Source organism: Bos javanicus, chromosome 15 (assembly GCF_032452875.1).
Source record: "Bos javanicus breed banteng chromosome 15, ARS-OSU_banteng_1.0, whole genome shotgun sequence".
NCBI classification, from domain to species: domain Eukaryota; kingdom Metazoa; phylum Chordata; class Mammalia; order Artiodactyla; family Bovidae; genus Bos; species Bos javanicus.
In genome coordinates this window covers 49,470,062-49,496,202 of record NC_083882.1, presented here as the reverse complement: position 1 = coordinate 49,496,202, position 26,141 = coordinate 49,470,062, and the positions used below count along the sequence as shown (strand labels likewise).

The 26,141-nt window shown below is 38.6% G+C and overlaps 1 protein-coding gene and 1 long non-coding RNA gene across 2 annotated transcripts; both read left to right on the top strand.

Moving 5' to 3' along the window:
* The first annotated feature begins 969 nt into the window (after positions 1 to 969).
* On the top strand, positions 970 to 9,005 carry LOC133226755 (uncharacterized). The gene is made up of 4 exons (XR_009729622.1): positions 970 to 1,107; positions 4,744 to 4,831; positions 4,923 to 5,165; positions 8,641 to 9,005. It is a non-coding gene; the product is annotated as an uncharacterized LOC133226755 (long non-coding RNA).
* Positions 9,006 to 9,189: 184 nt separating this feature from the next.
* Positions 9,190 to 10,248, top strand: LOC133261325 (olfactory receptor 52D1-like). Its single transcript, XM_061439820.1, has one exon. The coding sequence runs from the start codon at positions 9,302 to 9,304 to the stop codon at positions 10,244 to 10,246; it is 945 nt and encodes a 314-aa protein (XP_061295804.1). The 5' UTR covers positions 9,190 to 9,301; the 3' UTR covers positions 10,247 to 10,248.
* The last annotated feature ends 15,893 nt before the right edge of the window (positions 10,249 to 26,141 follow it).

Genomic DNA, 26,141 nt, shown 5'->3' with positions numbered 1-26,141 from the left:
ATTACATATCATCTATTTCTAAGGTCTGTTTAGAATATAGGGCTGATAGCTCCACACTCGTATCCTTTGCTTCATCAGCCTTCCTCTGAAGGAATGAACTAAGTAGGGAAGTTCACACAGAAATTTACTTTTAGGAAAGTTGCATCCTGGTCACAACCTTTAACAGAGTAGAGATGTTGTTGCTTCTAGGCCAGAGGAAGTCTTTTCAGGGGCCACAATTCCAAATAGGTTCAATTGCCTCAAGAATTCATACACCAGCCTGTTTTACAAAGCCGGTCTACTCAAACTGGAGACCTGAGACCTTCCATCTGGCTACTGTCCACTCAGCCCAAGACAAATGAGAACAACTGCACACTACCTGAAGTCAGCAGCGGTTCTGGGGGATAAGCACCCACCTTACTGAGGAAGCCTTTAGTTCTCTCATGACTCACAGATTTTTCCAAATGAGCTCAGGTATAGACATGTAGACATGTTTCCTAATGTGTAAGACTCCCATGGGCATTGCATGTGGATGGTTTCCCTGTGGGGTCAGAGAAAGAAGCCATTGGGAATTGGAGATCTTAGTTCACAATTCATGTTTGAAGACTTTAAAGGCAATATCTTAATAACAACAGAATCCAGGATGGACTATGGAGGGAAGTGAGTCTTCCTTGTCTCTGGAACCTGCCCCTCATCAGGATTGCTTGAGTCTCAGAATTTTTTTTCCCCAATATTCTGTGTATTAATTGGAAAAGGAAAGATTATGTCTAGTTCTTGTTTTACATAATACCTTTGTATTTTTAACAAGATAACGCATATTAACATGCATCTCCCTCCAGAATCTTAAGAGTTAATACAGAGCAGTTGGATCAGTCACCAAAATTGTCCAGATGGTCTTGTGTTGTGCTAATCACTTCAGTCATATCTGACTCTTTGTGACCTCATGGACTGTACCCCATGAGGTTCTTTTGTCCATGGGATTTTCTAGACAAGAATACTGGAGTGGGTTGCCATTTCCTTCTCCAACATATGGTCTTAAATGTACATTATTCTCTCAAGGATATGTCCTCGGTTACTCCTGGAATGAGAATAATGGGTGGATTTTACATTCCAAGAGCAGCAGAGAGGGTAAGGAAACTCTGACTCCCTTAGTCTAGCTTCACAGTCAGTTAGCAGTGAAATCTTTTCAAAGACCTCTTCCAACAATGTATACCTTGAGATGAGCTCTTACAATTTTATATGCCTACTCTATTCTGCACTGTGCTCTTAGTGCTCAGCAAGGGGTTTCACTAGCATGGAGGTGGCCTGTTGGGTGACTATCTGGATACACTAAAGGCACATGCAACAACAGTATAGCCATATGCAAAAGAAAACACAGGTCAAGATAATAACAAAATAACTTTTTTTTTTCATGAAGAGCCACATAAACTGATCATGACTTGTTAAGTTTCCCTAGGCTAGAAGTCAGATCAATCACAGTGCTTGCATAGCACATTGATCCAAGATGAGAGTTGGGGCAGTGGCTGTCTCTGTAACATCCATATCTTTATGGAGTTTGATCTCTCTGCAAGGTCCCTATTCTGCCGTATGGATCAACAGATCCTACTGATTGATCATTCTTTTTTTTTTTTAATTTTATTTTATTTTTAAACTTTACAATATTGTATTAGTTTTGCCAAATATAAAAATGAATCCGCCACAGGTATACATGTGTTCCCCATCCTGAACCCTCCTCCCTCCTCCCTCCCCATACCCGCCTTCTCTATTCAAGTCTAGGATAGTACTTTAGCTGACCAAGATGGTTTTACACTTAGTATTTTAATCTAGCTGTTTAATATTTTACTCTTTCTATCAACTCTGCTGCCAAGTCACTTCAGTTGTGTCCAACTCTGTGCAACCACATAGATGGAAGCCCACCAGGCTCCCCTATCCCTGGGATTCTCCAGGCAAGAACACTGGAGTGGGTTGCCATTTCCTTCTCCAATGCATGAAAGTGAAAAGTGAAAGGGAAGTCGCTCAGTCATGTCCCACTCTTAGCGACCCTATGGACTGCAGCCTACCAGCTTCCTCCGTCCATGGGATTTTCCAGGCAAGAGTACTGGAGTGGGGTGCCATTGCCTTCTCCATCTATCAACTCTACTGCTAGGTAATTATAGAGGAATTGGAGCTTCAATTCAGTGCCATGTTCTTTTGTCTGCTCTTGTATGTGAATTTTAAATGTGATCTCCCAATAATTGTTTACAATGTCAATGCCTTGGACAGCCACAAGACAAGCAGATCTTCACACCCACTCTCCTGAGTCTTAAAAGTTTATATAGAGGCTTTAACTGGGTTCAGCCATATGTTCCATACAGAAGGTCTCAACAAAACATTGCTCTCTCCCAAGGCTAATATGTCCCTGGAATAGCTCTTAGTGTAGAAGTGGTGGATGGAATGAGGACAGGGGAGGGGTTGAGAAGCTTCTCACTGGCATATTTTCACACAGCTTAGTGAGAAGAAGAAGGCTAGAAGGAAACTGGATTGTGGAGATTAGAGTTCAAGAAGTATTCAATTGAAATGCATATTACATACCCAGATAGAAAAGTCAATTTGTTGGGCGGATAGAGAAGTTCTATTTCAACAAACAGGGCAGAGATGGTGATACAAACTTGGAAATCTTCAATGCACAAGCTGTTATTTGTAGCCATAGAAATAAGTGTGGCCATAGAAGGAAATATGACAAATATGCAGGAAGATAAAGGCAGAATAGGGAAAATTAGGGAGAAGGAGAAACTGGAGAAACATGTAAGGAAGCAGATGATACAAAGTATTTTCACCAATCCTATTTTTCCTCATCCTCTACATTTAGTACAACAGTGAGTTCTGTTGATTATATCTTAAACTGGTGTCATACATTTTAATTCACTTTATTTTGACAATCATCACATAGGATCCAAGCTGGTATTGTTTTTTTGAGGCACATACCCTGATTGTCAACCATCTATTTGCTTCTGTTCCTAAATTAGTAGTCATCCTTGATTCTTTTGTGTTTTATAATCATTCCACAAATTTAACTCCATAATCCATTTATGTTTCTACATATTTAGCTTCCTTAGAAAACCTGACATCATCTTAAACCTGCTCTTTGAAAACAGTCTTAATTTTATATCAGTAAATCTATGAAAGTGAAAGTGTTAGTCACTTAGTCACGTTCAACAATTTGCGACCCAGTGGACTGTTGTAGCCTGCCAGACTCCTCTGTCCATGGAATTCTCCAGGCAAGAATATTGGAGGGGGTCGCCATTCTCTTCTCCAGGGGATCTCCCTGATCCAGGCATAAAACCTGGGTTTCCTGAATTGCAGGCACATTCTTTTCCATCTGAGCTACCACGGAAGTAGATCTATAGAGGAGATCAGTGTACACTGCTGAAAAGGTTTCCTATTGTAATAGATTAAAGTTAAGCTTTTTTTCATTGATTTATAAAGTCCTAAATGACCTGACATGTGCCTCTTTTCAACTTTCTCAAGTACCACTCTTTCCTTACATAACTTGTTTCAGCTATCCTACTCTTTTCCTCTTCCTCAAAACTTAGTAAGAATTTCTCCCAGTGAGCAAGATACTCCTTCCATCATTTCTTTTTCTTGCAATACTTTTCTTCCTCTTTCTGAATGACTAGTATTTTCTTATCATCTGGATCTCAATTCAGTCACTATCTCCAACAGAGTTCTTTCCTGACCTTTCTTCTTACCTCTAGTCAGTCTCCAACACATTAACCTCTGATCTTTCGTAAGATAGTATTTTATTCCCAGAATATTATGTCTTTTATTTGTTTTTTGTTGATTTCTCTCATTACAACAAATATTCTAAAATAAAGGACCTTGTCCACTTTGATTATTACATTTTCAGTTCCTAGAATATTACCTATTTCTTGATGCAAAGAAAAGAATTGGTTTAATAAATAAACACAGGAATGTGAAAAAGTTCCATGTATATGGTTGTTTAGTAAGAGATTACACAGCTTCTTTGCGCAGTAATGTTTTAACAATAGATGTGGATAATTTTATGTTTTATTTTCATTTCTATTATGTTCCTATCACACTTACAAAAAAAATTGATCTTTTCTTTTCTTTTTTTTTTTCAATTAGTGTAACAATGAAAATAACACATATATCCAGGAGATGAAGACTGGTTAAGTAAATTATGGAACATAAATTAAATGATGTATTTTATGGCCATAAAATAATATATGTTTCCATAATGTAATCATGGAGACGTCTCTATCAACATAAGGTCTTTGTTGCCTTACATTTTCCCACAGGAAATTATATATACTCAACCAAGTCAAAATATATTGTGTAAAGCCACTGTGATTATACATTTGAAAGAATTTAAAGTTAAGAAGCATATTTGTAAACCATGTATTTCTAATGAATCAGCAGGCCCCAAGGAAAATAGTTTCACAGTGAGATAGATTACATTGACAAAATTATGTTTTCTTCCCCTTTTCTTGTATCTTTAATAAAAATGGAGGAGAATAATGCTGAAGACTGGCTTCTATCTTTTCTCAAGAATCTCTGCTCAGGCATATATTGGGCTCCACAAGGAACCCATGCACACCTGAGCCACTTTCTTGACTCCTGGGAGGCTGTGGGGCTAGAACTATTATAATTGAGGTTAGCTGAAAAAGTGGATTATAATAAAGACAGGTCAGGAGATTCTGGTAATATAGGACAGGTAAGGTAAAGATAACACAACCACCACAATATCTCCCTTTATGCCCAAAGGTTTGGAGCAGAAGGTACTAAGTACTTCCTCAAGGAGAAAGGGATCAGAAAACAGAATGATACTGGATGATTAAAATGAATCTCCAGGGTAAGTACTTCTTGATCACCAAATACTACTTCTCTAGGATTTTCCTTTTCTCCAGGAGCTTTATAGTCTTCCCATCTGATCTTATCTCTAGGAAAGTCATGACATTCAGTTGAAATTCTCTATGGATAATTAATGCCAGTGAAGAAAGACATAAAAGTTACAGCTCATTGATCCCCTGCTTAATGAAACCCTTGGGCAAAGTACATACATCATCATTTGATATATACAACAGACTCAAGAATAAGCCAGGTTATTGAAGATATCTTGCCAGGAGCTGAAGAGGAAAATTCTAGGCTGTGCTACAGAAAGAAGCACTTGGGAGGAGACAGATCTTGTGAGTTTATTTTCTTTTCAGATTTTGCAAGCTCAAGAATGCTACCTGCACGTGTCATGTCTAAAAAAATACATGTTATTGCTGCTGAAGTAAGAAGCAGGAGATTTGTGATCCACTGAAGAAATGTCAGTTGCTGTAGTGGCAACAGGACAAAGAAAAAGAAATTCCAAACAAGTATTAAATTCATGTGGCTTCTGTGGAAACAGGCTGAATGAGGGTGTCCTAAATAGGATCCAAGCTGTCTGACTTCTTTGCTTTATCACACTCTAAGGACAGGGAGTTTGAGTGAACTCCCGGAGTTGGTGATGGACAGGCAGGCCTGGTGTGCTGCGATTCATGGGGTCGCAAAGAGTCGGACACGACTGAGCGACTGAACTGAACTGAACTGAAGGACAGGGAAAGCTGGCGTGCTGCAGTCACCATGGGGTCACAGAGAGTCAGACACGATTTAGCTACTGTACAGCTATAAAAAATCTAAATATGCATTTCTAATTTAGGCCTTAGTCACTAGTTCTCCAGAAGAAAGTGAAGACCAAAAAACAGTGAGTCAGGGTTAATTTAAGTGGAAAGAGTTTGTGCACAAAAGAATATCCCTTTGCCAGAAGAACAATGAGCCTACTTTAGGGGTCATTTAATTCCCTAATGTGTAATTTCACAGTAAACACGTTGTTTGCTGGTTTGTATTTCTAAATTTGCTTCATTCATTTCTGTCTTTTTTGTAAACTTGGTAGAATATTTTTTCAGGTTTGGTCCTATTTTAAATAACATGCTTTAAAAAATTATTTTACTTTTCCACTAAACCTCACTCTTTTTTATCCTCATCTTCTTTCTCCTATTTTCATAGGAGAAAATTGTTGGTGTTATTTTAACATTCTCAACTTCAAGTTTCCTTACTAAAATTTCTCTCCATCATTAATATAAATATATAATATAAATATATATAAAAAGAACCTCTAGATGAAAGTGAAAGAGGAGAGTGAAAAAGTTGGCTTAAAATTCAACATTCAGAAAACTAAGTTCATGGCATCCAGTCCCATCACTTAAGGGCAAATAGATGGGGAAGCAATGGAAACAGTGAGAAACTTTATTTCTGGGGGTTCCAAAATCACTGCAGATTGTGACTGAAGTCATTAAATTAAAAGATGCTTGCTCCTTGGAAAAAAAGCTTTGACCAACCTTGACAGCATACTAAAACGCAGAGACATTACTTTGCCAACAAAGGTCCATCTAGCCAAAGCTGTGGTTTTTCTAGTATTCAAGTATTGATGTGAGAGTTGGACTATAAAGAAAGCTGAGCACCAAAGAATTGATGCTTTTGAACTGTGGTGTTGGAGAAAACTTTTTTTTTTTCCACAAGTTGATAAATTTTTTATTATTTTAAAAAACACAGCTTCTATAGTAATTGATATGGCATATTTCTTGGAAATTTCTTTTAGTGCTCAACTGATATTTATTTATTTATTTATGGAATATTTATTTATTTATTAATTATTTTTTAATTTTATTTTTAAACTTTACATAATTGTATTAGTTTTGCCAAATATCAAAATGAATCCACCACAGGCATACTCTTGAGAGTCCATTGGATGGGAAGGAAATCCAACCAGTCCATCCTAAAGAAAATCATCCCTGAATATTCACTGGAAGGACTGATGCTTAAGCTCCAATACTTTGGCCACCTGATGTTAAGAACTGACTCATTGGAAAAGACCCTGATACTGGGAAAGACTGAAGGCAGGAGGAGAAGGGGATAACAGAGGATGAGATGGTTGGATGGCATCACCAACTTGATAGATATGAGTCTGAGTGAGCTCCGGGAGTTAGTGATAGACAAGGAGGCTTGGCATGCCGCAGTCCATGGGGTAGCAAAGAGGTGGACACGACTGAGCAACTGAAGTGAACTGAACGTAGTCAAAAAATTTATTGCAGATTTCAGAATTGGAATTATGTCATGCAGATGGCATATGTTCTCCTATTTTATAATTTTATAAGGGGATGTTACTTTGAAGTTGATTTGCTCTCTAATTGAAGAGTTATTCTGAAAAGCAAATTTAATTGCACAATTGTGGGTATGCTTTACCTATCCTTTATATACTAATATCTAGTTTCTAAACTTCTATTTTACTGCTAAAATGAAGTTATTATTCAAGTAAATATTGAACCATATATATTGACTCAATTTCCAATTTCATTATCAAATAATTTTAGATTTCTCTTTTTGTCTTTTCTCTCATTCATTTTCAAATAACAATCATCTATACATGCTCAGAGGTTGCCAACTTCAAAATTTAGAAATGTATTTTTCTTCAATGTCATTCTATAGGTGTTAGGACTTTAATCTTTTTTTTTAGTTCTCTGACCTACACTTAAAGTAGTTGTTGAGTAGCACAGCTCTGAGAAGTTATGCATCTTTTATATATTTCCTAATGGAAGTGAACTTTTTTATTTAGTGACCTCTCTGGTCATATTGGGATAATAGTGATAGAATTTGCACATTATTTTTGTGAGTTTTCTAGTTCCTATATCTTCAGCCATTTTTCTCTTGTTTTTGACTTATATCTCTCTAAGGGTACAGTGTGCTGCCATTGTAACATATCGCTCTTATATATATGATCTATAAACTGTCCTCAGAGTTAACAGTGAGACTTCTGAGCATGGCACAACTTAGCTATATAATGCTAAGTTCTGCAAGCTCCAGAAATTTGCAGTCTGAATTTGCTGGATAGAAGGAATAGAAAAGAGAGGTGGTTTGGAGGAGAAATAAGATACTGGTTGAAAGATGATTACTGCCTGGTTCAAACTAGTTACCTGCCATATGTGGGTAGCTCCTAATTTGTACTTAGTCTGAGGAGATGGATATGCCCTGGTTTAGAGTCTTTGTTGTCATTCTTAAAGTTTTCATTCATTGGAAAAAGCACCTAGAATATGTGTAATCAAATTCTTTTTATTTTTTTAATTTAATTTTATTTATAAACTTTACAATATTGTATTAGTTTTGCCAAATATCGAAATGAATCCGCCACAGGTATACCTGTGTTCCCCATCCTGAACCCTCCTCCCTCCTCCCTCCCCATACCCTCCCTCTGGGTCGTCCCAGTGCACCAGCCCCAAGCATCCAGTATCGTGCATCGAACCTGGACTGGCTACTCGTTTCATACATGATATTATACATGCTTCAATGCCATTCTCCCAAATCTCCCCACCCTCTCCCTCTCCCACAGAGTCCATAAGACTGTTCAAATTCTTTTTCAAAATATGCTAATTTTATGTGGCAGAGTAGACAGGCAATTTAAATTTAGGAGAGAATCTTCTATTTGCTTCATTTTACAATGTGATTTACATTTTAATGTATTTTATAAATGGTCTGGACAAATGAATTTTAAATTAGAGTAACAGAGCAAAGAGGGTAATAGAGTTTCCTGATTGTGAACTTAACACAAGGTGTAATTTTATCTTATTTTTATCTATTTTAAAGGTACAGAATGGATGAGAACCAAGATTATGCATCGTATCTACAAATCCTCTGATGTACACAAGTGGAATAAATATCCCTTTATAATGCATGCATGCATGCTAAGTCGCTTCAGTTGTGTCTGACTCTGTGCGACCCCATAGACGGCAGCCCACCAGGCTCTTCTGTTCCTGGGATTCTGCAGGCAAGAATACTGGAGTGGGTTGCCATTTCCTTCTCCAATGCATGCATGCATGCTAAGTCACTTCAGTCGTGTCCGACTCTTTGCAACTCCATAGACAGCAGCCCACCAGGCTCCTCTTTCCACAGTATTCTCTGGGCAAGAATACTGGAGTAGGTTGCCATTTCCTTCTCCAATCCCTATATAATAGTTCATAAAATTATTTATTCATATAACTTTTGCTGCATTAATCAAATGTGAATTTAATCATTGGTTTGCACCAGTTTCTCCCCTATTTAGACTGTTAACATCTAAGTTTAGAGATTGAGTCCTATTTATCCATTTTATCCTCGAAACATTATAAGTATTTTATATAACAAATAAATATAATGTATATAAAATATATATGTAAAAATAACACAAAGTCATCAGTAAATGATGGAGAAATGGATATGAAACAATCTAATCCATTCTGCACTTGAACACAACTGGCATTCTTTCATCATGTCACTGCCAAACAATACCAATATCCATCCCAGTACCTTTCTTCTCCTTGGCATTCCAGGGATGGAGGCCATTCATACTTGGATATCAATGCCCTTCTGCCTTATTTATTTAAGTGCTCTCCTTGGAAATTGCTCCATTCTATTTATTATCAGAACAGACTCCAACCTGCATGAGCCCATGTACTTCTTCCTCTGTATGCTCTCTGTGGCCGACTTGATCCTTTCCACTACTGCTATGCCCAAAATCCTCAGCATTTTTTGGTTCCATGACAGGGAGATCTATTTTGAAGCCTGCCTTGTCCAAGTATTTCTCATTCACTCACTATGCAGCATGGCCTCAGGGTTTATCTTGGCCATGGCCTTTGACAGGTACGTGGCAATCTGCAATCCTCTGAGACATTCCATTATCCTGGCACACAGAGTCATCCAGAACTTGGGGCTGGCTATCGTCTTCCGTGGAGTCGTGCTTTTCAGTCCTCAACCCTTTATGCTTCAGTGGCTTCCCTACTGCAGAACTAATGTCATCCCTCACACCTACTGTGAATTTATGGCTCTGATCAAGCTGGCTTGTGCAGAGACCAAGATCTGCAGAATATACAGCCTAACTTCTGCCTTCCTCACTGGAGGTTTAGATTTCCTATTAATCCTCTGTTCCTATGTTGTCATCCTTTATACTGTCTTCCATCTTCCATCCAAGGCTGCTCGGCTCAAGACCCTGGGCACTTGTGGATCCCATGTGTGTGTGATCCTGGTGGCCTATACTCCAGCCTTTTTCTCCTTCCTTACTCACAGATTTGGACACCACGTGGCTCCTCATATTCCCATCTTTGTGGCTAACATCTATATCCTTGTTCCACCCATGGTGAACCCAATGATCTATGGCATAAGAACCAAGAGGATCAGAGAACGATTCCTCCACGTTTTGACTTCTCACAAATTCTAAAATAATCAACTCTTTCTGTAAAAATTTTCTAAGATTTATGAAGAAAAGAGATATTAACCCTCTTTCTAGAAGACTAAATCTCTACATCTGCTATTTGTAATATAAAGTATTAATTAGCACTGACTAGACTTATTCTTAAAAAACTTGCTTTAGATGATAGCTGACTTAGATGATTTATTTTTAATATATTTGCTTGGTAATGAAATATCTCCACAATTATATGATCTTATTCACTATATTCACTCATACAAGATTACTCTGTTGTTCAGTCTTATTAGCTTTATTAGAAGTGTTGTTATTGATTTACTGCCTCTGACTTTCATTAAGCTGCCATGCATTTGTAGGTTTCAGTTAATTGGCCTGTCTACATCTCTGGAACAACAAGATTGAAATTATTTTAACTATAACCTTGGAAACTGAGATGGTTTTTAGCAAAATGTCTTCGGAGAAGGCTGACGCAAATTTTAAAAACTGTCATGATATGTCTTCCAGAGGCCTTCCTGTAATCTCTTTGTAACATATTCTTACATGTTTAACTTAATTTATTTAATTTTGTTGCTAGAATCCTTTGAAACTTTCTAAGTAATATACATTCCTACAAATACTCCTCCAGAATGCTTAATGAATTCTAAAATTGCCCCACCAATTTTCCTTTTTTTCTGTTTCTTAAATTTGTTTCAAATCGATTCAGTATATTCTTTGAAAATGTCTATAGCTCTCTCTCCCATTAATTGACTATCTTCCATACTCTAATCGTATTTGCTACCAAACTATACTGTAAAATAGAGAAATATTCTCTTCTTGCATTTCCTTATAAATAGCCTTTCTTGCTACTATTAACTCATATTTGTATAGAATATCGTGTAGGATTATTAATTAATGGTATGTAAGTCATTATGGGTACACCAAGTCATTATGAGTATATATTACAATTATGTTTCCCTTAAGATCTAAACTCTTCCTGATTATGATCAAATAGTTTTGTCATTAGGTTACAGGTCTCTTCTCAGTCTCAGTACCTCTCTCAGTTATAGTTATTCAAAATCATGCCACTTTTTCCCTTTGATTTTTAATTAATTCTTTCTAAGCAAGTGGGTTATTAGGTATTGGGTACTACCTGACCCATTTCTTTTTTTTTTTCTTTTTTTTGTTTTTCTTTTTTCTTCCTGAACCCTCCTCCCTCCTCCCTCCCCATACCTGACCCATTTCTATTGACTGTCCTATGATTTCACACTTTCTCCCTCAAAATGAAAGTGTAACTGTGCTACTATTTCTGATTATCTAAACTTATTTTATTGTTGTCCATTTCAAATTGTTTATTTAAGATGGAAAAGACCAGCATATCTAAAATTATGAGAGGTAATAAAAGGTAGCATTTAAAACAACTGGCTCTCAAGCCATATTGCTCAGCTGACTCTAACAACCACTTACTAGCTGTGTTGATCCTCATCAACTTATACCACCTGTCTGCCTCAGTTTTCTGAATGGTAAAATGGAGAAAATTGATAATAGCTATTTCAGAATATAATTCTAACACTTAAAAAAAAATTGCCATATGACCCAACAATCCCACTGCTGGGCATACACACCGAGGAAATCAGAATTGAAAGAGACACGTGTACCCCAGTGTTCATCGCAGCACTGTTTATAATAGCCGGACATGGAAGTAACCTAGATGTCCATCAGCAGATGAATGGATAAGAAAGCAGTGGTACATATACACAATGGAGTATTACTCAGCCATTAAAAAGAATACATTTAAATCAGTTCTAATGAGTCTGAGTGAACTCCAGGAGTTGGTGATGGACAGGGAGGCCTGGCATGCTGTGATTCACAGGGTTGCAAAAGTCGGACACGACTGAGTGACTGATCTGATCTGAATGAGGTAGATGAAACTGGAGCCGATTATACAGAGTGAAGTAAGCCAGAAAGAAAAACACCAATACAGTATACTAACACATATATATGGAATTTAGAAAGATGGTAATGACAACCCTGTATGCGAGACAGCAAAAGAGACACAAATGTATAGAACAGTCTTTTGGACTCTGTGGGAGAGGGAAGGGGAGGATGATTTGGGAGAATGGCATTAAAACATGTATAATATCATATCGGAAATGAATTGCCAGTCCAGGGTCGATGCAGGATCCAGGAAGCTTGGAGCTCGTGCACTGGGATGACCCAGAGGGATGGTATGGGGAGGGAGGTTCAGGAAGAGGAACATGTGTACACCCGTGGCAGATGCATGTTGATGTATGGCAAAACCAATACAATATTGTAAAGTAAAAAAAATAATAATAATAAATAATAATAAATTTAAAAATGCCTGTTGTAATTTGGTTCCATTGGGGTTAATTTATCAAGAGCTTAAAATTTAAAGCCTAGAATTAAGAAACATTATCCAGCAAGAATGTTTAAACTGGAATCCAGTAAACTGGAAATAATTTTACCATTTGGGATCTATTTTCATTAATTTCGAAACCAATTGATGAGAATTTGGCAATGATTAAAAATAGATTCAAAGAAAAGGAAAAGAGTCCAATTAGAAAAGCTGGGCTGATGAGTTCTTAGAACCATCATCATAGTTATGCTTATATTGAGTCTACACAGGTCTACATAAGAAAATGAAGTTTTTGACTCATAGATCAGCTCTTATAGGTTGTTTTTATGTGTGTGAATTTTATTTAATATTGAAGAACTATCTTCACTTATTTCTAGATCAATGACAACACATATTCTGGAGTAGTCAGGAACCTAAGCTACCAGTCACACTGTAGTTCAGCCAGGTGCTTAACTGAAGAAGATTCATTCAGTGAATGTACACTAGAATTCTCCTATAGCCCAGACATGCGAGTAGTAACACACAAGATTAGTATGAAGCACACAGGTCCCTTGAATTATATAATTTGTATCTTGGAAGGAAGGGACATTTGAGAAGGTGCTTAAAATAAGTGATTTAACACACAGTGAAAAAATAATTTCACATTATGTAAATATAATACAAAAAATATCAGTAGTGCTCTGAAAGAACAGAAGAGGGTTCTTTTCTAGAGGGTGTATTCATATTCCCTCTGAGAATAGGTTTAAAATATAATGAAAACATTGTTTGAAAAGGTGGGAAAAAAAAAATCATGCAAAGGAAAAAGTAAAAAGACCTGAAGGTAGAGAATAAGGACAGTTAGAAGAACTGTGCTTGGGGAACGAAATGGACAAAGGAGAGTCATAACTTACGCATTTGGAGAAGGCTACAGAAACCAAAACCATTAATCATAATTCTTCAGACCACAGAATTGTGTGACCATCCTGGTGACCAATGATGACATGGGAAAACAACAATGAAATGAGAACATTGCTATCCATTAACTTAAGGTAAAGCTGGAAAGTCAGAGTACATCCTTGAGAGAAGTTGACTGACTTTCATTACCATACTTGGAGAACTGAGAATGCTTAGGAATAGTGAAGTTCCAGGTAAGATGAAATTCTCAAACCTAGTAAGTCTTCTATGCTACTTCAAGGCCATGTTTGGAAGAGAGTGGGACAGTGAGTCATAGAATGAAGACATCTGAGCTGACACACCTACAAGTTTTGAAACTTCTGCTTAAAAAATAAAAGAAAATGACAATATCAATAATTGGGGGGGGGCACAAATTAAAAGTTGGTTGATACAGGAGCAAGTCCCTGTGATATAACATTTTTTGTAAGAACCTTGTAAATGGTACTATTATGTGGCTAGTTTGATTCTTGGACATTTTATTTTACTAACTGAAATAAAGATGCTAGAAATGCCATCATCTCACACAACACAGAAATGTATAAAAACACTCAAAGATCTGGGCATGATGAAATGGACAAATTATAAAATGCCAATAAACCAGTAGCCAATTATATGTTATAAAAGGCAGTAGAGAGGATTTATCAAGTGAATCCAGAAGTAATGCTCTGATGAGAGAGAGACTGCCACCACGGAGAATCTAGTGATGACTGGCCTCTATAGCCTGGAATAAAGAAGGCATGTACTATTATGGACTGCGTGCCTGCTCAGTTGTGTATGACTTTTTATGACTCCCATGGACTGTAGCACGCCAGGCTCCTCATGTCCATGGAATTTTCCAGGCAAGAATACTGTAATGGGTTGCCATTTCCTTCTCCAGGGGAACCTTTCCTACCTATGTCACTTGTATCTCCGGCGTTGGCAAGCGGGTTCTTTACAAGTCGAGTCACTGGGGAAGCCCTTACAAACTATTATGCTGCTGCTAAGTCGCTTCAGTCGTGTCCGACTCTGTGCGACCTCATAGACGGCAGCCCATCAGGCTCCCCCATCCCTGGGATTCTCCAGGCAAGAACACTGGAGAGGGTTGCCCTTTCCTTCTCCAATGCATGAAAGTGAAAAGGGAAAGTGAAGTCACTCAGTCGTGTCCGACTCTTCGTGACCCCATGGACTTCAGCCTACCAGGCTCCTCCATCCATGGGATTTTCCAGGAAAGAGTACTGGAGTGGGGTGCCATTGCCTTCTCCTACAGACTATTATAGAACTAGGAAATATAAGATAAAATAATATCATCTTAATAGAACTTAGTAATATGAAACAAGGTGGTAAATTTTTCTTTGTAGTGAAAGTGAAGACCACAGTAATGGTCAAGGGCCCTGATGCAGAAGGAAACATAGAGATGGTTAATATAATATGGCATTACAGGGGGAGGATAAATGTTAGCTAAAAAAAAAAAAAAAGGTATTTTTCAATGTATATAACCAAAAGAAACCAAAGGTAGGTCATCAGGAGGCTGAGAGCAACTACTTCAGTGGAAATGTCACAATACTTTGCTCAGTTTTCAATTTGAGACAATTTCCAGATCCAGAATCCAAATCCAGACTATAGGAAAAGCTGTGTTTCCAAGAGAAAGAATATTGCAACAGTATTGCAAGTTTTCTTGGAAATGAATTTCCTAGTGGCTGCTGCTGCTAAGTCACTTCAGTTGTGTCCGACTCTATGCGACCAAATAGACGGAAGCCCACCAGGCTCCCCCGTCCCTGGGATTCTCCAGGCAAGAACACTGGAGTGGGGTGCCATTTCCTTCTCCAATGCATGAAAGTGAAAAGTGAAAGGGAAGTCGTTCAGTCATGTCCGACTCTTAGCAACCCCATGGACTAGTGGAGTCCAGTCCTATTACAAAGATATTTGTAACTGACATGATACCAGAAACTCAAAGTATCATTAAGGAAAAAAACAGGGAAAAGGTTAAAATGGAGGCCTGTTTTAACTTTGATTCACAGAGGAATCAAAATCCAATGGCATTCACAAAATTCAGTAATTATTTACTCCCTTCTCAAAACTATAATTTAAAAGGACAATATGTAGCAGATAGCAGAAATTCCACAATGATTTCTTGAACAGTGAATAAGAGACTGTACAAGAGAAGATTAAGTGAGAGACTTTCCAATGGTCCTTCTGCAGATAGTAAATAAAAACAACATTGCTTCTTGAGAGGAAAGGTAGAGAACAAAATATTCATTACAACTTAAATGTTGAAGAATGATTACCCTATTCATAGCCTCATTTAATTCACCAATCTGGTCCCCACACAAGTCTAACACAGTCAAATGTTTTGTCTCTATTTAAACAAACCATGAAGGTGGAGAGGGAGTTAATGGACTACTGAAAACACAACCAATGAACAGCTCCAATTGCAGTGCTGTGCCACAAGTTTTTTTTTTTTTTTTTTTTTTTGCTAGATTCCTCAGGTATATAACAAATGGACATTGATCTGGCAGATTCGTTATTTTCCAATTCTATCAGGAAGAACGTTAAACAGTTCACATTCATGGGGAAAAAGAACAAAAATGGCATAAAAACTCAGGTATACTCAGGACTTGTTAATTCTCCTACTGTTCTGATACCATTCAAAGGACCCTGAACAATCAATAGATTCTGGAGAATATAAAACTAGTTTATTTTAATGAAATAGTTGAACCATTAATGGAAATTTTATTGGAGGCCTTGGTAAGACACATTTGTTTCAAAAAGTGTGAAATAAACCTTATGAATATTAAATGGCCTATCTCATTAGTGAATTTTTAAAGAGCTTTTTGCTCTGAGACATTTTTTTTAAGACATGTTTTAAAATAAAGGATGAATGTTTGCATCTCACACCTCCGATCACCAAAATAAATCACAATTTCTGGTACACCTTTTCATCTATTACAAACAACATGTACCACCCTTGGGATTATATCTTCAAAGCTTTTATGAAGTGACAGGAAAGACTTTAAGCTTTGTGCTAGTTTCAAAGCAGGAAAGAGTTGTAAAGCAGGCAGGCCTTGGCTGCATCATACAGAGCCCAACAGTTCCATAAAACCTTGCAGTCTCTAGCAGATTAAAACATTTGTGGTGGAAAGATATGAGGAATTTACGGTCAGCTCTAGTAAGGTACAGGCACTGTAGACCTCTAGAGTTGTTGAGTAAGGCCATGGCATAAGCGGCAGAAATTTTTACCCCCCAAGACAGGGGGCTTCTCTCTTGCCTGTGGCGAATACAGGTTATTGCCCTTCCCTTGCGCGCAATACAGAGTTCCCAAAGTCCAGGACAAGAATAACAATAGTAGTAATAATAATATTCCTACCTCTGTCAGGCAAATTGCTGAAATGAACAGGGAGCAGGAGTACCCAAAGCAAGTAGGCTTCCATTTCTGACCAATTGCTTACCTCCCGGACTCTGAGTGGGTGGAGTCCGGTGCCAGGGCTAAAGCGACTGACTAACGGAAATGGTTCTCTCCACCAATGAGGAGGTGCAGCAGGATGGAGGGGCGGGGCCTGACGGTAGCCCTCCTGAGAAGTCTCTGGCCGTCGAGGCAAGGAAAAGAGGTCATCAGAGTTGTAACTGCGGTGGAAGCATGGCTGGATGCTGCAGGCAGGTGAGCACAGTGCTAAGGGAGGGCGAAGCAGAGTAGGATCCATTCCGTCCACTCTGTAAGCCAACTCTTTCTTGGCCGACTTTTGGAGCCCTATCACACCCCTCCATACCACAGCTTGGATCCAGCCCTGGACTGTCACCCCTGGCTCTCTGCCCTTCTACTCTTCAGCATCCTCTTTCTGTCTCAATCTCTTCCTCCACGCCTGCCTCTCTCCTTTGGCAGTCTTTCCTCCTTACCGCTGTCCCTCCACCCACCTTTCTGTACCAGCCGCCTCTCTTTCCTCAGCTCTCTTTTCTGGTCATCTTTCTTAGAACCCTTTTCTCGCACCTATAGTATCATTGCCTATAATCTGAGGTCACGGAAGAGGGGGCACACAAGGGGTGAGGGTCAGACGGTGAATTTTGAATCTCCTAGAAGTGAACGCTGGATTTCCTGCAAAGCAGCCATTCGCTGAATCGTTTCTCCTCACCTGTGGCCCTTTGTAATTTCTACAGGCTGTGGGCGGTCCCATTTAACTAAAAGCTAAGACTTTCAGTTAAACTTTCTCTTGGCAAAGTTACTGTGTTCATGAAGGGGGTAAATAAGGACATAGTTATGCTACTAGTATGATCCAAGAGCATGTAGAAGACTAAATATTTTTAAAGTGTTTGATAGAAAATAGGGTCAAGGAAGACAAGTAGTCTTAAGTCTCTGCCCCAAAGTCCATTGTTAGTGTGTCAACCACAATCTCATCTCTGTCCATGCGAAAAATCTGGTCCTCATTGAAGCCAGCCTGAGGAGACAGGGAGGGGATTGAGCTACAGGAGCTCCATGCCTGAGGCCTGTGATCTCCATCTCTGTTCATAGCTTTTCTCCAATATTCACAGCCTAGCAAGGGCCTGGTCTGCTGCTGCTGCTAAGTCGCTTCAGTCTGTCCAGCTCTGCAACCCAGTACACAGCAGCCCACCAGGCTCCTCTGTCCCTGGGATTCTCCAGGCAAGAATAGTGGAGTGGGTTGCCGTTTCCTCTTCCAATGCATGTACGCATGCCAAGTCGCTTCAGACGTGCTTGACTCTGTACAACCCCATAGATGGCAGCCCACCAGGCTCCTCGGTCCACAGGATTTTCTAGGTAAGAATACTGGAGTGGGTTGCTATTTCCTTCTTCGGGTCTAGTCTAGGAGGCAATATTCATTGTGGCAGTATTCTCCAGTCTGCAAGGAACAGCATTGCCCTTATTGCTTCTTACATAGAGCCTGAGTATTTCTTCCTCTGTGTTGCAGGATTTTAGATAACATCAGTATGCATCAGGTTTTAGTGAGTTCTACTGAAGAAACTTATGGGACTGTGTGGAAATATGGGTTGAACAGTTTTGCCATGTATACTGCACTCATATGTTTCTTGCTGTGATGCTAGGTTTTTTTTTTTTTTTTTTTTTTTTTAATATCGTTTTTTAGTAGTAAGGAAGCAAAGTTTCTACCCTATATTTTCCATTACTAATTTCTCCTTGAAATCCTTTACTAATTTTTTTCCCCTTTCTTCACTCCATCCCCCACCCCCACCCCCATTATAATGAGTCTGACTGAGAGTCTTAAGAAGATATTTCATACTTGGCATCATGAAAAAGAATCTCCCTTCCTATGTGCTTTATTTTGCAAATAGACACTATTTTATGATTTATTTGGAGAAACTTCTAAACTGATTTGGAAAAGAATCCTTAGCCAACTAGGAGTTACTATAACATGAAACTAACACAGAATTTTCTTTTTTTGTTGTTTTACTTGACCTTGTTAGGTACCAGAGGTACAGAGCACTTGACCATGGAATGAAATGTGATTCTGTGTCCAGACTACAAATTATTACCTAAATTCTGTCATATCAACTAAGTCATATGGCCCATCACAGTTCATTGTAAGATGGAAATTCTACCTTTTGGACCAGGTACAAGCAGGGCCAGAAGACACAAGTAATCACCATAAACCAGTTTCCCGCTTGCCCCTGTCACCTATCACTTTTTTTACCATCACTTCTCCAAGTCACATCTGTTGTCTCAGGATGGTTTATTGTGACCAGCTGAAGGAAAAGAAAACAAGTCAAACGACTTCTGAATACATATATCAGTACAACCTTGAAATGGACTACCTCTGTACTATAGCACCACTCTATTAGGATCAAGACTGACCCTGATAGATAATAATAAATGGAAATACACCTGGCATTTGGAACATTTGACTACAGCAAGTGCACCCAATAGTTATAGCTTCAAGTGGTATTCCTGGTCATACATTTTGTGTTAAAAAAGTGCCGTGAGGTAAAATGTCTACAGACTCCTAGGAAATCTGGAAGAATAATTAGTTAGAAGGCTGGATGGAGAAATAATGGAAACTTGGAAAAAGGAAATCTGGGAAAGAAACATGTGGTTAACTCAAAGCAGAGGGCACAAGTGTAAAGATGTTTACATTTACCATTAATATTCAGCAGAGAGCACTGAACATAGAAGGAACATGGCACAACCAGTTAGACAAAGTGGATTGACTGGCAGTCATCATCTGTCATGGGTCACCTCCAGTGCTAGAACAAATATCAGATGTATGCAGTAGACTTGGGAGTAGAGATGGAGGTTTTGCATGGTCTCAATTCCTTGGATTCCTACATACAAAGGCTACTCTTGCTACTGCTACTGCGGAATGTCCTACCTTCCAGACAGAGCTGATACAATTCCATCCTTTGAGAAGACCATCCAGATATTTAATGGCACATTAGTTGCACTGGACCTCTTTCATTCTGAAAGGATCTACAATTAATTATGATTGGAACTGACATATATTTAGCCAGTTTTATTTATGAGATATCTTCTCTGCTTGCAGGACCTCAGCCATCAAAGCTAACTGAGTGTTCACAAAATAATTTATATGCAAGAAAAGGACCTTACAAACTATCACATCAAACAAAGTTTACAGTAATGGGGTGAAGCTGTGGGCACATGGCCATGGCATCCACTGGTCTTCTTACATACCACAGGACACAGAAGTTGTATGCCTAACTAATGATGAAACAGGTTTTGAAGGTGCTGCTGAGTTGCTGATTTGGAGATAATACTAGCAAAGATTGGATGTCTTTATGCAAGAGATAGCAAATGGCCTAAGCGAGTGGGTCGATATCTGTAGTGCCACTGGGTCAGGTAGGAGAGTTTCTCCAAACCATTTATTGAAAAGGTAATGCTTTCCTCATTGTATGTTGTTCTTGATTCTCTTCTCACACATCAGTTGCCTATACATGGGTGGGTTTTTTGCTGGGCTCTCTTTCATGTGTCTATATTTCTGATTTGTGCCAGTACTATACTGTTCTGATTATTGTAGCTCTGTAATATATTTGAAATCAGGAAGTATGATCCTTCCAGCTTTGTTCTTCCTACTCTAAAGTGCCTTGAAATTTTTTCATCTACTTGGTTACATATATTCCTTACTATTCTATTGTTTTTGATACTATTGCTTTTATATATAATTTTATATAAATTATAAAATATTAGGAAATTGTGTGCTTCCATATAAATTTAAGGATTATTTATTTCTATTTCTGTGAAAATTCCACTGGATATCTGAAAGGCAAGATTGCATTTAACTTGGAGACCACTTTGAATATTGTGGATCTTTGAACAGTGTTATTTCTTCCACTCTATCAGCATGGGATATTTTTTTCACTTATTTGTGTCTTCTTCAGTTTCTTTCATCATTGCTTCATAATTTTCAATGTACCTACCTTTCATCTACTTGGTTACATATATTCCTTACTATTTTCTTGTTTTTGATGCTATTGCTTTTATATATAATTTTATTTATTTTTGGCTGTGTTGGGTCTTCATTGCTACCCAGACTTTTCTGTAGTTGCAGAGAGTGGGGGCTACTATCTAGTTGTGGTCCATGGGCTTCTCATTGCGGTGGCTTCTCTTGCTGTGTAGCATTGGCTCTAGGGCTTACAGGCTTCAGTAGTTGCAGCACATAGACTCAGTGGCTGAGGCTTCTGGGCTGTAGAGCACTGGCTCAATAGTTGTGGTACACAGGCTTAGCTGTGCCATGGCATGTGGGATCTTTCTGAATCAGGGATTGAACCTGTGTCTCCTGCCTTGACAGATGGTTTCTTTACTAAGCCACCAAGGAATTTGCTGACACTGTTGTTCATGGGGTTGATTTTTAATATCTTTATTGGATAGTTAGTTTGTATCTTTTGGAAATGTAACTTATTTATGTATATTGATTTAACATCCTCTGATTTAACTGAATTCATTTATTATTCATCTTATAGTTTTTTAGTGGCTACTTTATGGTGTTCTATATGTAGAGTGTCTTTGAGGAGACACAGGAATTGGAGAGCAGGTGATTTACAATAATGTGTTCCAATGCTTGATGAATATGAGCCTCCTGAATATCTGGGGAAGAATGTTACAGGCAAAACAAAATAAAACAAAAATAGAAAATGTAAAGACTCTGAAGTTGCACATACCTTGCATTTTTTGTTATCTGTAAGAAAGCTGAGGTAACTAGAACAACATATACAATGGAGGGATCACTTGTAAGAAGCATACTCTAAGAAATAAAAGGGGTCAATTGCACTCATCTCACACGCTAGTAAAGTAATGCTCAAAATTCTCCAAGCCAGGCTTCAGCAATATGTGAACCATGAACTTCCTGATGTTCAAGCTGGTTTTAGAAAAGGCAGAGGAACCAGAGAACAAATTGCCAACACCTGCTGGATCATAGAAAAAGCAAGAGAGTTCCAGAAAAACATCTATTTCTGCTTTATTGACTATGCCAAAATCTTTGACTGTGTGGATCACAAAAAACTGTGGAAAATTCTTCAAGAGATGGGAATACCAGACCACTTGGTCTGCCTCTTGAGAAATTTGTATGCAGGTCAGGAAGCAACAGTTAGAACTGGACATGGAACAACAGACTGGTTCCAAATAGGAAAAGGAGTTCGTCAAGGCTGTATATTGTCATCCTGTTTATTTAATTTCTATGCAGAGTACATCATGAGAAACACTGGACTGGAAGAAACACAAGCTGGAATCAAGATTGCTGGGAGAAATATCAATAATCTCAGATATGCAGATGACACCAACCTTATGGCAAAAAGGGAAGAGGAACTCAAAAGCCTCTTGATGAAAGTGAAAGAGAGAGTGAAAAAGTTGGCTTAAAGCTCAACATTCAGAAAACGAAGATCATGGCATCCGGTCCCACATCTTCATGGGATATAGATGGGGAAACAGTGGAAACAGTGTCAGGCTTTATTTTTCTGGGCTCCAAAATCACTGCAGATGGTGATTGCAGCCATGAAATTAAAAGACGCTTACTCCTTGGAAGGAAAGTTAGTACCAACCTAGATAGCATATTCAAAAGCAAAGACATTACTTTGCCAACAAAGGTTTGTCTAGTCAAGGCTATGGTTTTTCCTGTGGTCATGTATGGATGTGAGAGTTGGACCGTGAAGAAGGCTGAGCACCAAAGAATTGATGCTTTTGAACTGTGGTGTTGGAGAAGACTCTTGAGAGTTCCTTGGGCTGTAAGGAGATCCAACGAGTCCATTCTGAAGGAGATCAGCCCTGGGATTACTTTGGAAGGAATGATGTTAAAGCTGAAACTCCAGTACTTTGGCCACCTCATGGGAAGAGTTGACTCATTGGAAAAGACTCTGATGCTGGGAGGGATTGGGGGCAGGAGGAGAAGGGGACGACAGAGGATGAGATGGCTGGATGGCATCACTGACTCGATGGATGTGAGTGTCAGTGAACTCCGGGAGTTTGTGATGGACAGGGAGGCCTGGCGTGCTGCGATTCATGGGGTCCCAAAGAGTCAGACATGACTGAGCGACTGATCTGATCTGATCTGATCTGAGAGGATGTGTACCCTTGTAACAGATGTAAGAGTTAGCCTGTTACTTTGAGTAAAATGAGAAACCAGTGTAGTTTTCAAATAGGTAAAGTTTGAACTATATTTTCAGAGGAGAATTCTGATTGCTATTTTGATCTTTGGCTAAAGAGGGAAACAGTTGAGAAAAGGAATCATTTATCATTATTGTATCAAGTAACATGAACTAAGTAATTTATTAAAATTAGTTCCTGAACTCACATGGACTTATAATAATAACAGCAAAAATATATTTCTCATACATCTTTCAGTTTTGTTGCTTCAGTCTGGAACTTATTGTGAAGGTGATGTCATTATAATTAACTACTGCTATTGTGTCATAGTTCCTCTTCACTTTTTGCCATAAGGGTGGTGTCATCTGCATATCTGAGGTTATTGATATTTCTCCTGGCAAACTTGATTCCAGCTTGTGCTTCTTCCAGCCTAGCGGTTTCTCATGATCTACTCTGCATATAAGTTAAATAAGCAGGGTGACAATATACAGCCTTGGTGTACTCCTTTTCCTAAAAAGTCTCCTGATGAAAGTGAAAGAGGAGAGTGAAAAAGTTGGCTTAAAGCTCAACATTCAGAAAATGAAGATCATGGCATCCGGTCCCACCACTTCATGGGAAATAGATGGGGAAACAGTGGAAACAGTGTCAGACTTTATTTTTGGGGGACCCCAAAATCACTGCAGATGCTGACTGAAGCCATGATATTTAAAGACTCTTGCTCCTTGGAAGGAAAGTTATGACCAACCTAGAGAGCATATTCAAAAGCAGAGATATTACTTTGCCAACAAAGGCCCATCTAGTCAAGGCTATGTTTTTTCCAGTAGTCATGTATGGATGTAAGAGTTGGACTGTGAAGAAAGCCGAGCGCCAAAGAATTGATGCTTTTGAACTGTGGTGTTGGAGAAGACTCTTGAGAGTCCCTTGGACTGCACGGAGATCCAACCAGTCCATCCTAAAGGAGATCAGTCCTGGTTGTTCATTGGAAGGACTGATGTTAAAGCTGAAACTCCAATACTTTGGCCTCCTCATGTGAAGAGTTGACTTATTGGAAAAGGCTCTGCTTCTGGGAGGGATTGGGGGCAGGAGGAGAAGGGGACAACAGGGATGAGATGGCTGGATGGCATCACCGACTCCATGGACATGAGTTTGGGTGAACTCCAGGAGTTGGTGATGGACAGAGAGTCCTGGCATGCTGCAATTCATGGGGCTGCAAAGAGTCAGACATGACTGAGCGACTGAACTGAACTGACTGTATCATAGAGAAAAAGAGACTCTGAGACTAAATTATGGCTTATAAATCTTCATTCATAAATAACACAGTTAAATCTTATATTGGCCAATGTAAATCACATGATGAAAACTAATGTCACTAGGATTGAAAAATAACACTCCAACAGTAAGAGGCTCTATCAGGCAGGTTCAGTGAATATTTTGAACTAATAATATACTACATTGTTATTACAAATATACAAGAAATAAATAATAGTTTGCAAGAACGTTATTAGATAAATATGTGTTCTGGATATTTTGGTAGAAATGTGAACAGCATTTGTTGATTTGAATGAGATATATGAAAGAGTTAGAGAGAAGAATTTGGGAAATGTTATTAGCAATTCTAAGGATGTATTCACTCTTAGTAATATGGGAATCACTGGAGAAAAATAGTTTTGGATATGTTAATTGAAGATGAATGTCAAATATTCTAAGGCTAATACCCAATAGACAGTTTAATGTGCAAATTGGAGGTTCACATGTGTTACTTTAGTTGGAGAAAAGTGTGGGTTGTGGGCTCAGTGAGGCTGGGATGATGAGTGGTGATGTGGGGAAAACAGTAGAAAATAAAAAAGAAAATGGTGTGGTATTGTACCATGAACCATGTATAGCTTGTACTAAGAATTCTGGGTTATCGTTGAATGAAATGGAAAATAATTAGATGATTTTGAGCAAGGTATAGATGTGAGAGTTGGACTGTGAAGAAAGCTGAGTGCCGAAGAATTGATGCTTTTGAACTGTGGTGTTGGAGAAGACTCTTGAGAGTCCCTTGGACTGCAAGGAGATCCAACCTGTCCATTCTGAAGGAGATCAGCCCTGGGATTTCTTTGGAAGGAATGATGCTAAAGCTGAAACTCCAGTCCTTTGGCCACCTCATGGGAAGAGTTGACTCATTGGAAAAGACTCTGATGCTGGGAGGGATTGGGGGCAGGAGGAGAAGGGGACAACAGAGGATGAGATGGCTGGATGGCATCACTGACTCGATGGACGTGAGTCTGAGTGAACTCCAGGAGTTGGACAGGGAGGCCTGGCATGCTGCGATTCATGGGGTCGCAAAGAGTCGGACACGACGGAGTGACTGAACTGAACTCAACTGAACTGAATGGCAGCATAAGTTAAATCTTAATGGGGTTGCTCTGATGTTATTTATAGAATCAGTTAAAGTTTGTAGGAGGTGAGGAAAATTGAGAGATAAAGACAAATTAGTAGGATTTTGCAGCAATTCAGAAGAGTTGATAATGGCTTAGATACAGTTGGTTGAAATGAATTTGCGAAATTAGGTTTAGACATGTCTTGGAGACACAGGTAACAAAATTTCTGAACAGGTTGCGTATGAAAGATAATATAATGATTGGAGTCAAGGGTAATACTTTAAGTAATTAAAATGTAGATATCTTCTTAGAAAAGCAGAATGTTTAAGACTTCTTTTTAATTTTAATATTCTCTAAGAAATGTTCAGGTAGTAAGTAATATAAGGATAATCTCCATAGAATAATAAGAAAATGTGGGAGAAGCCTTAAACATTCTGCTTTTCTAAGAAGATATCTACATTTTAATTACTTAAAGTATTACCCTTGACTGGAGAACAGTGTGGAGATTCCTTAAAAAACTGGAAATAGAACTGCCTTATGATCCAGCAATCCCACTGCTGGGCATACACACTGAGGAAACCAGAAAGGAAAGAGACACGTGTACCCCAATGTTCATCGCAGCACTGTTTATAATAGCCAGGACATGGAAGCAACCTAGATGCCCATCAGCAGATGAATGGATAAAGAAAGCTGTGGTACATATACACAATGGAGTATTACTCAGCCATT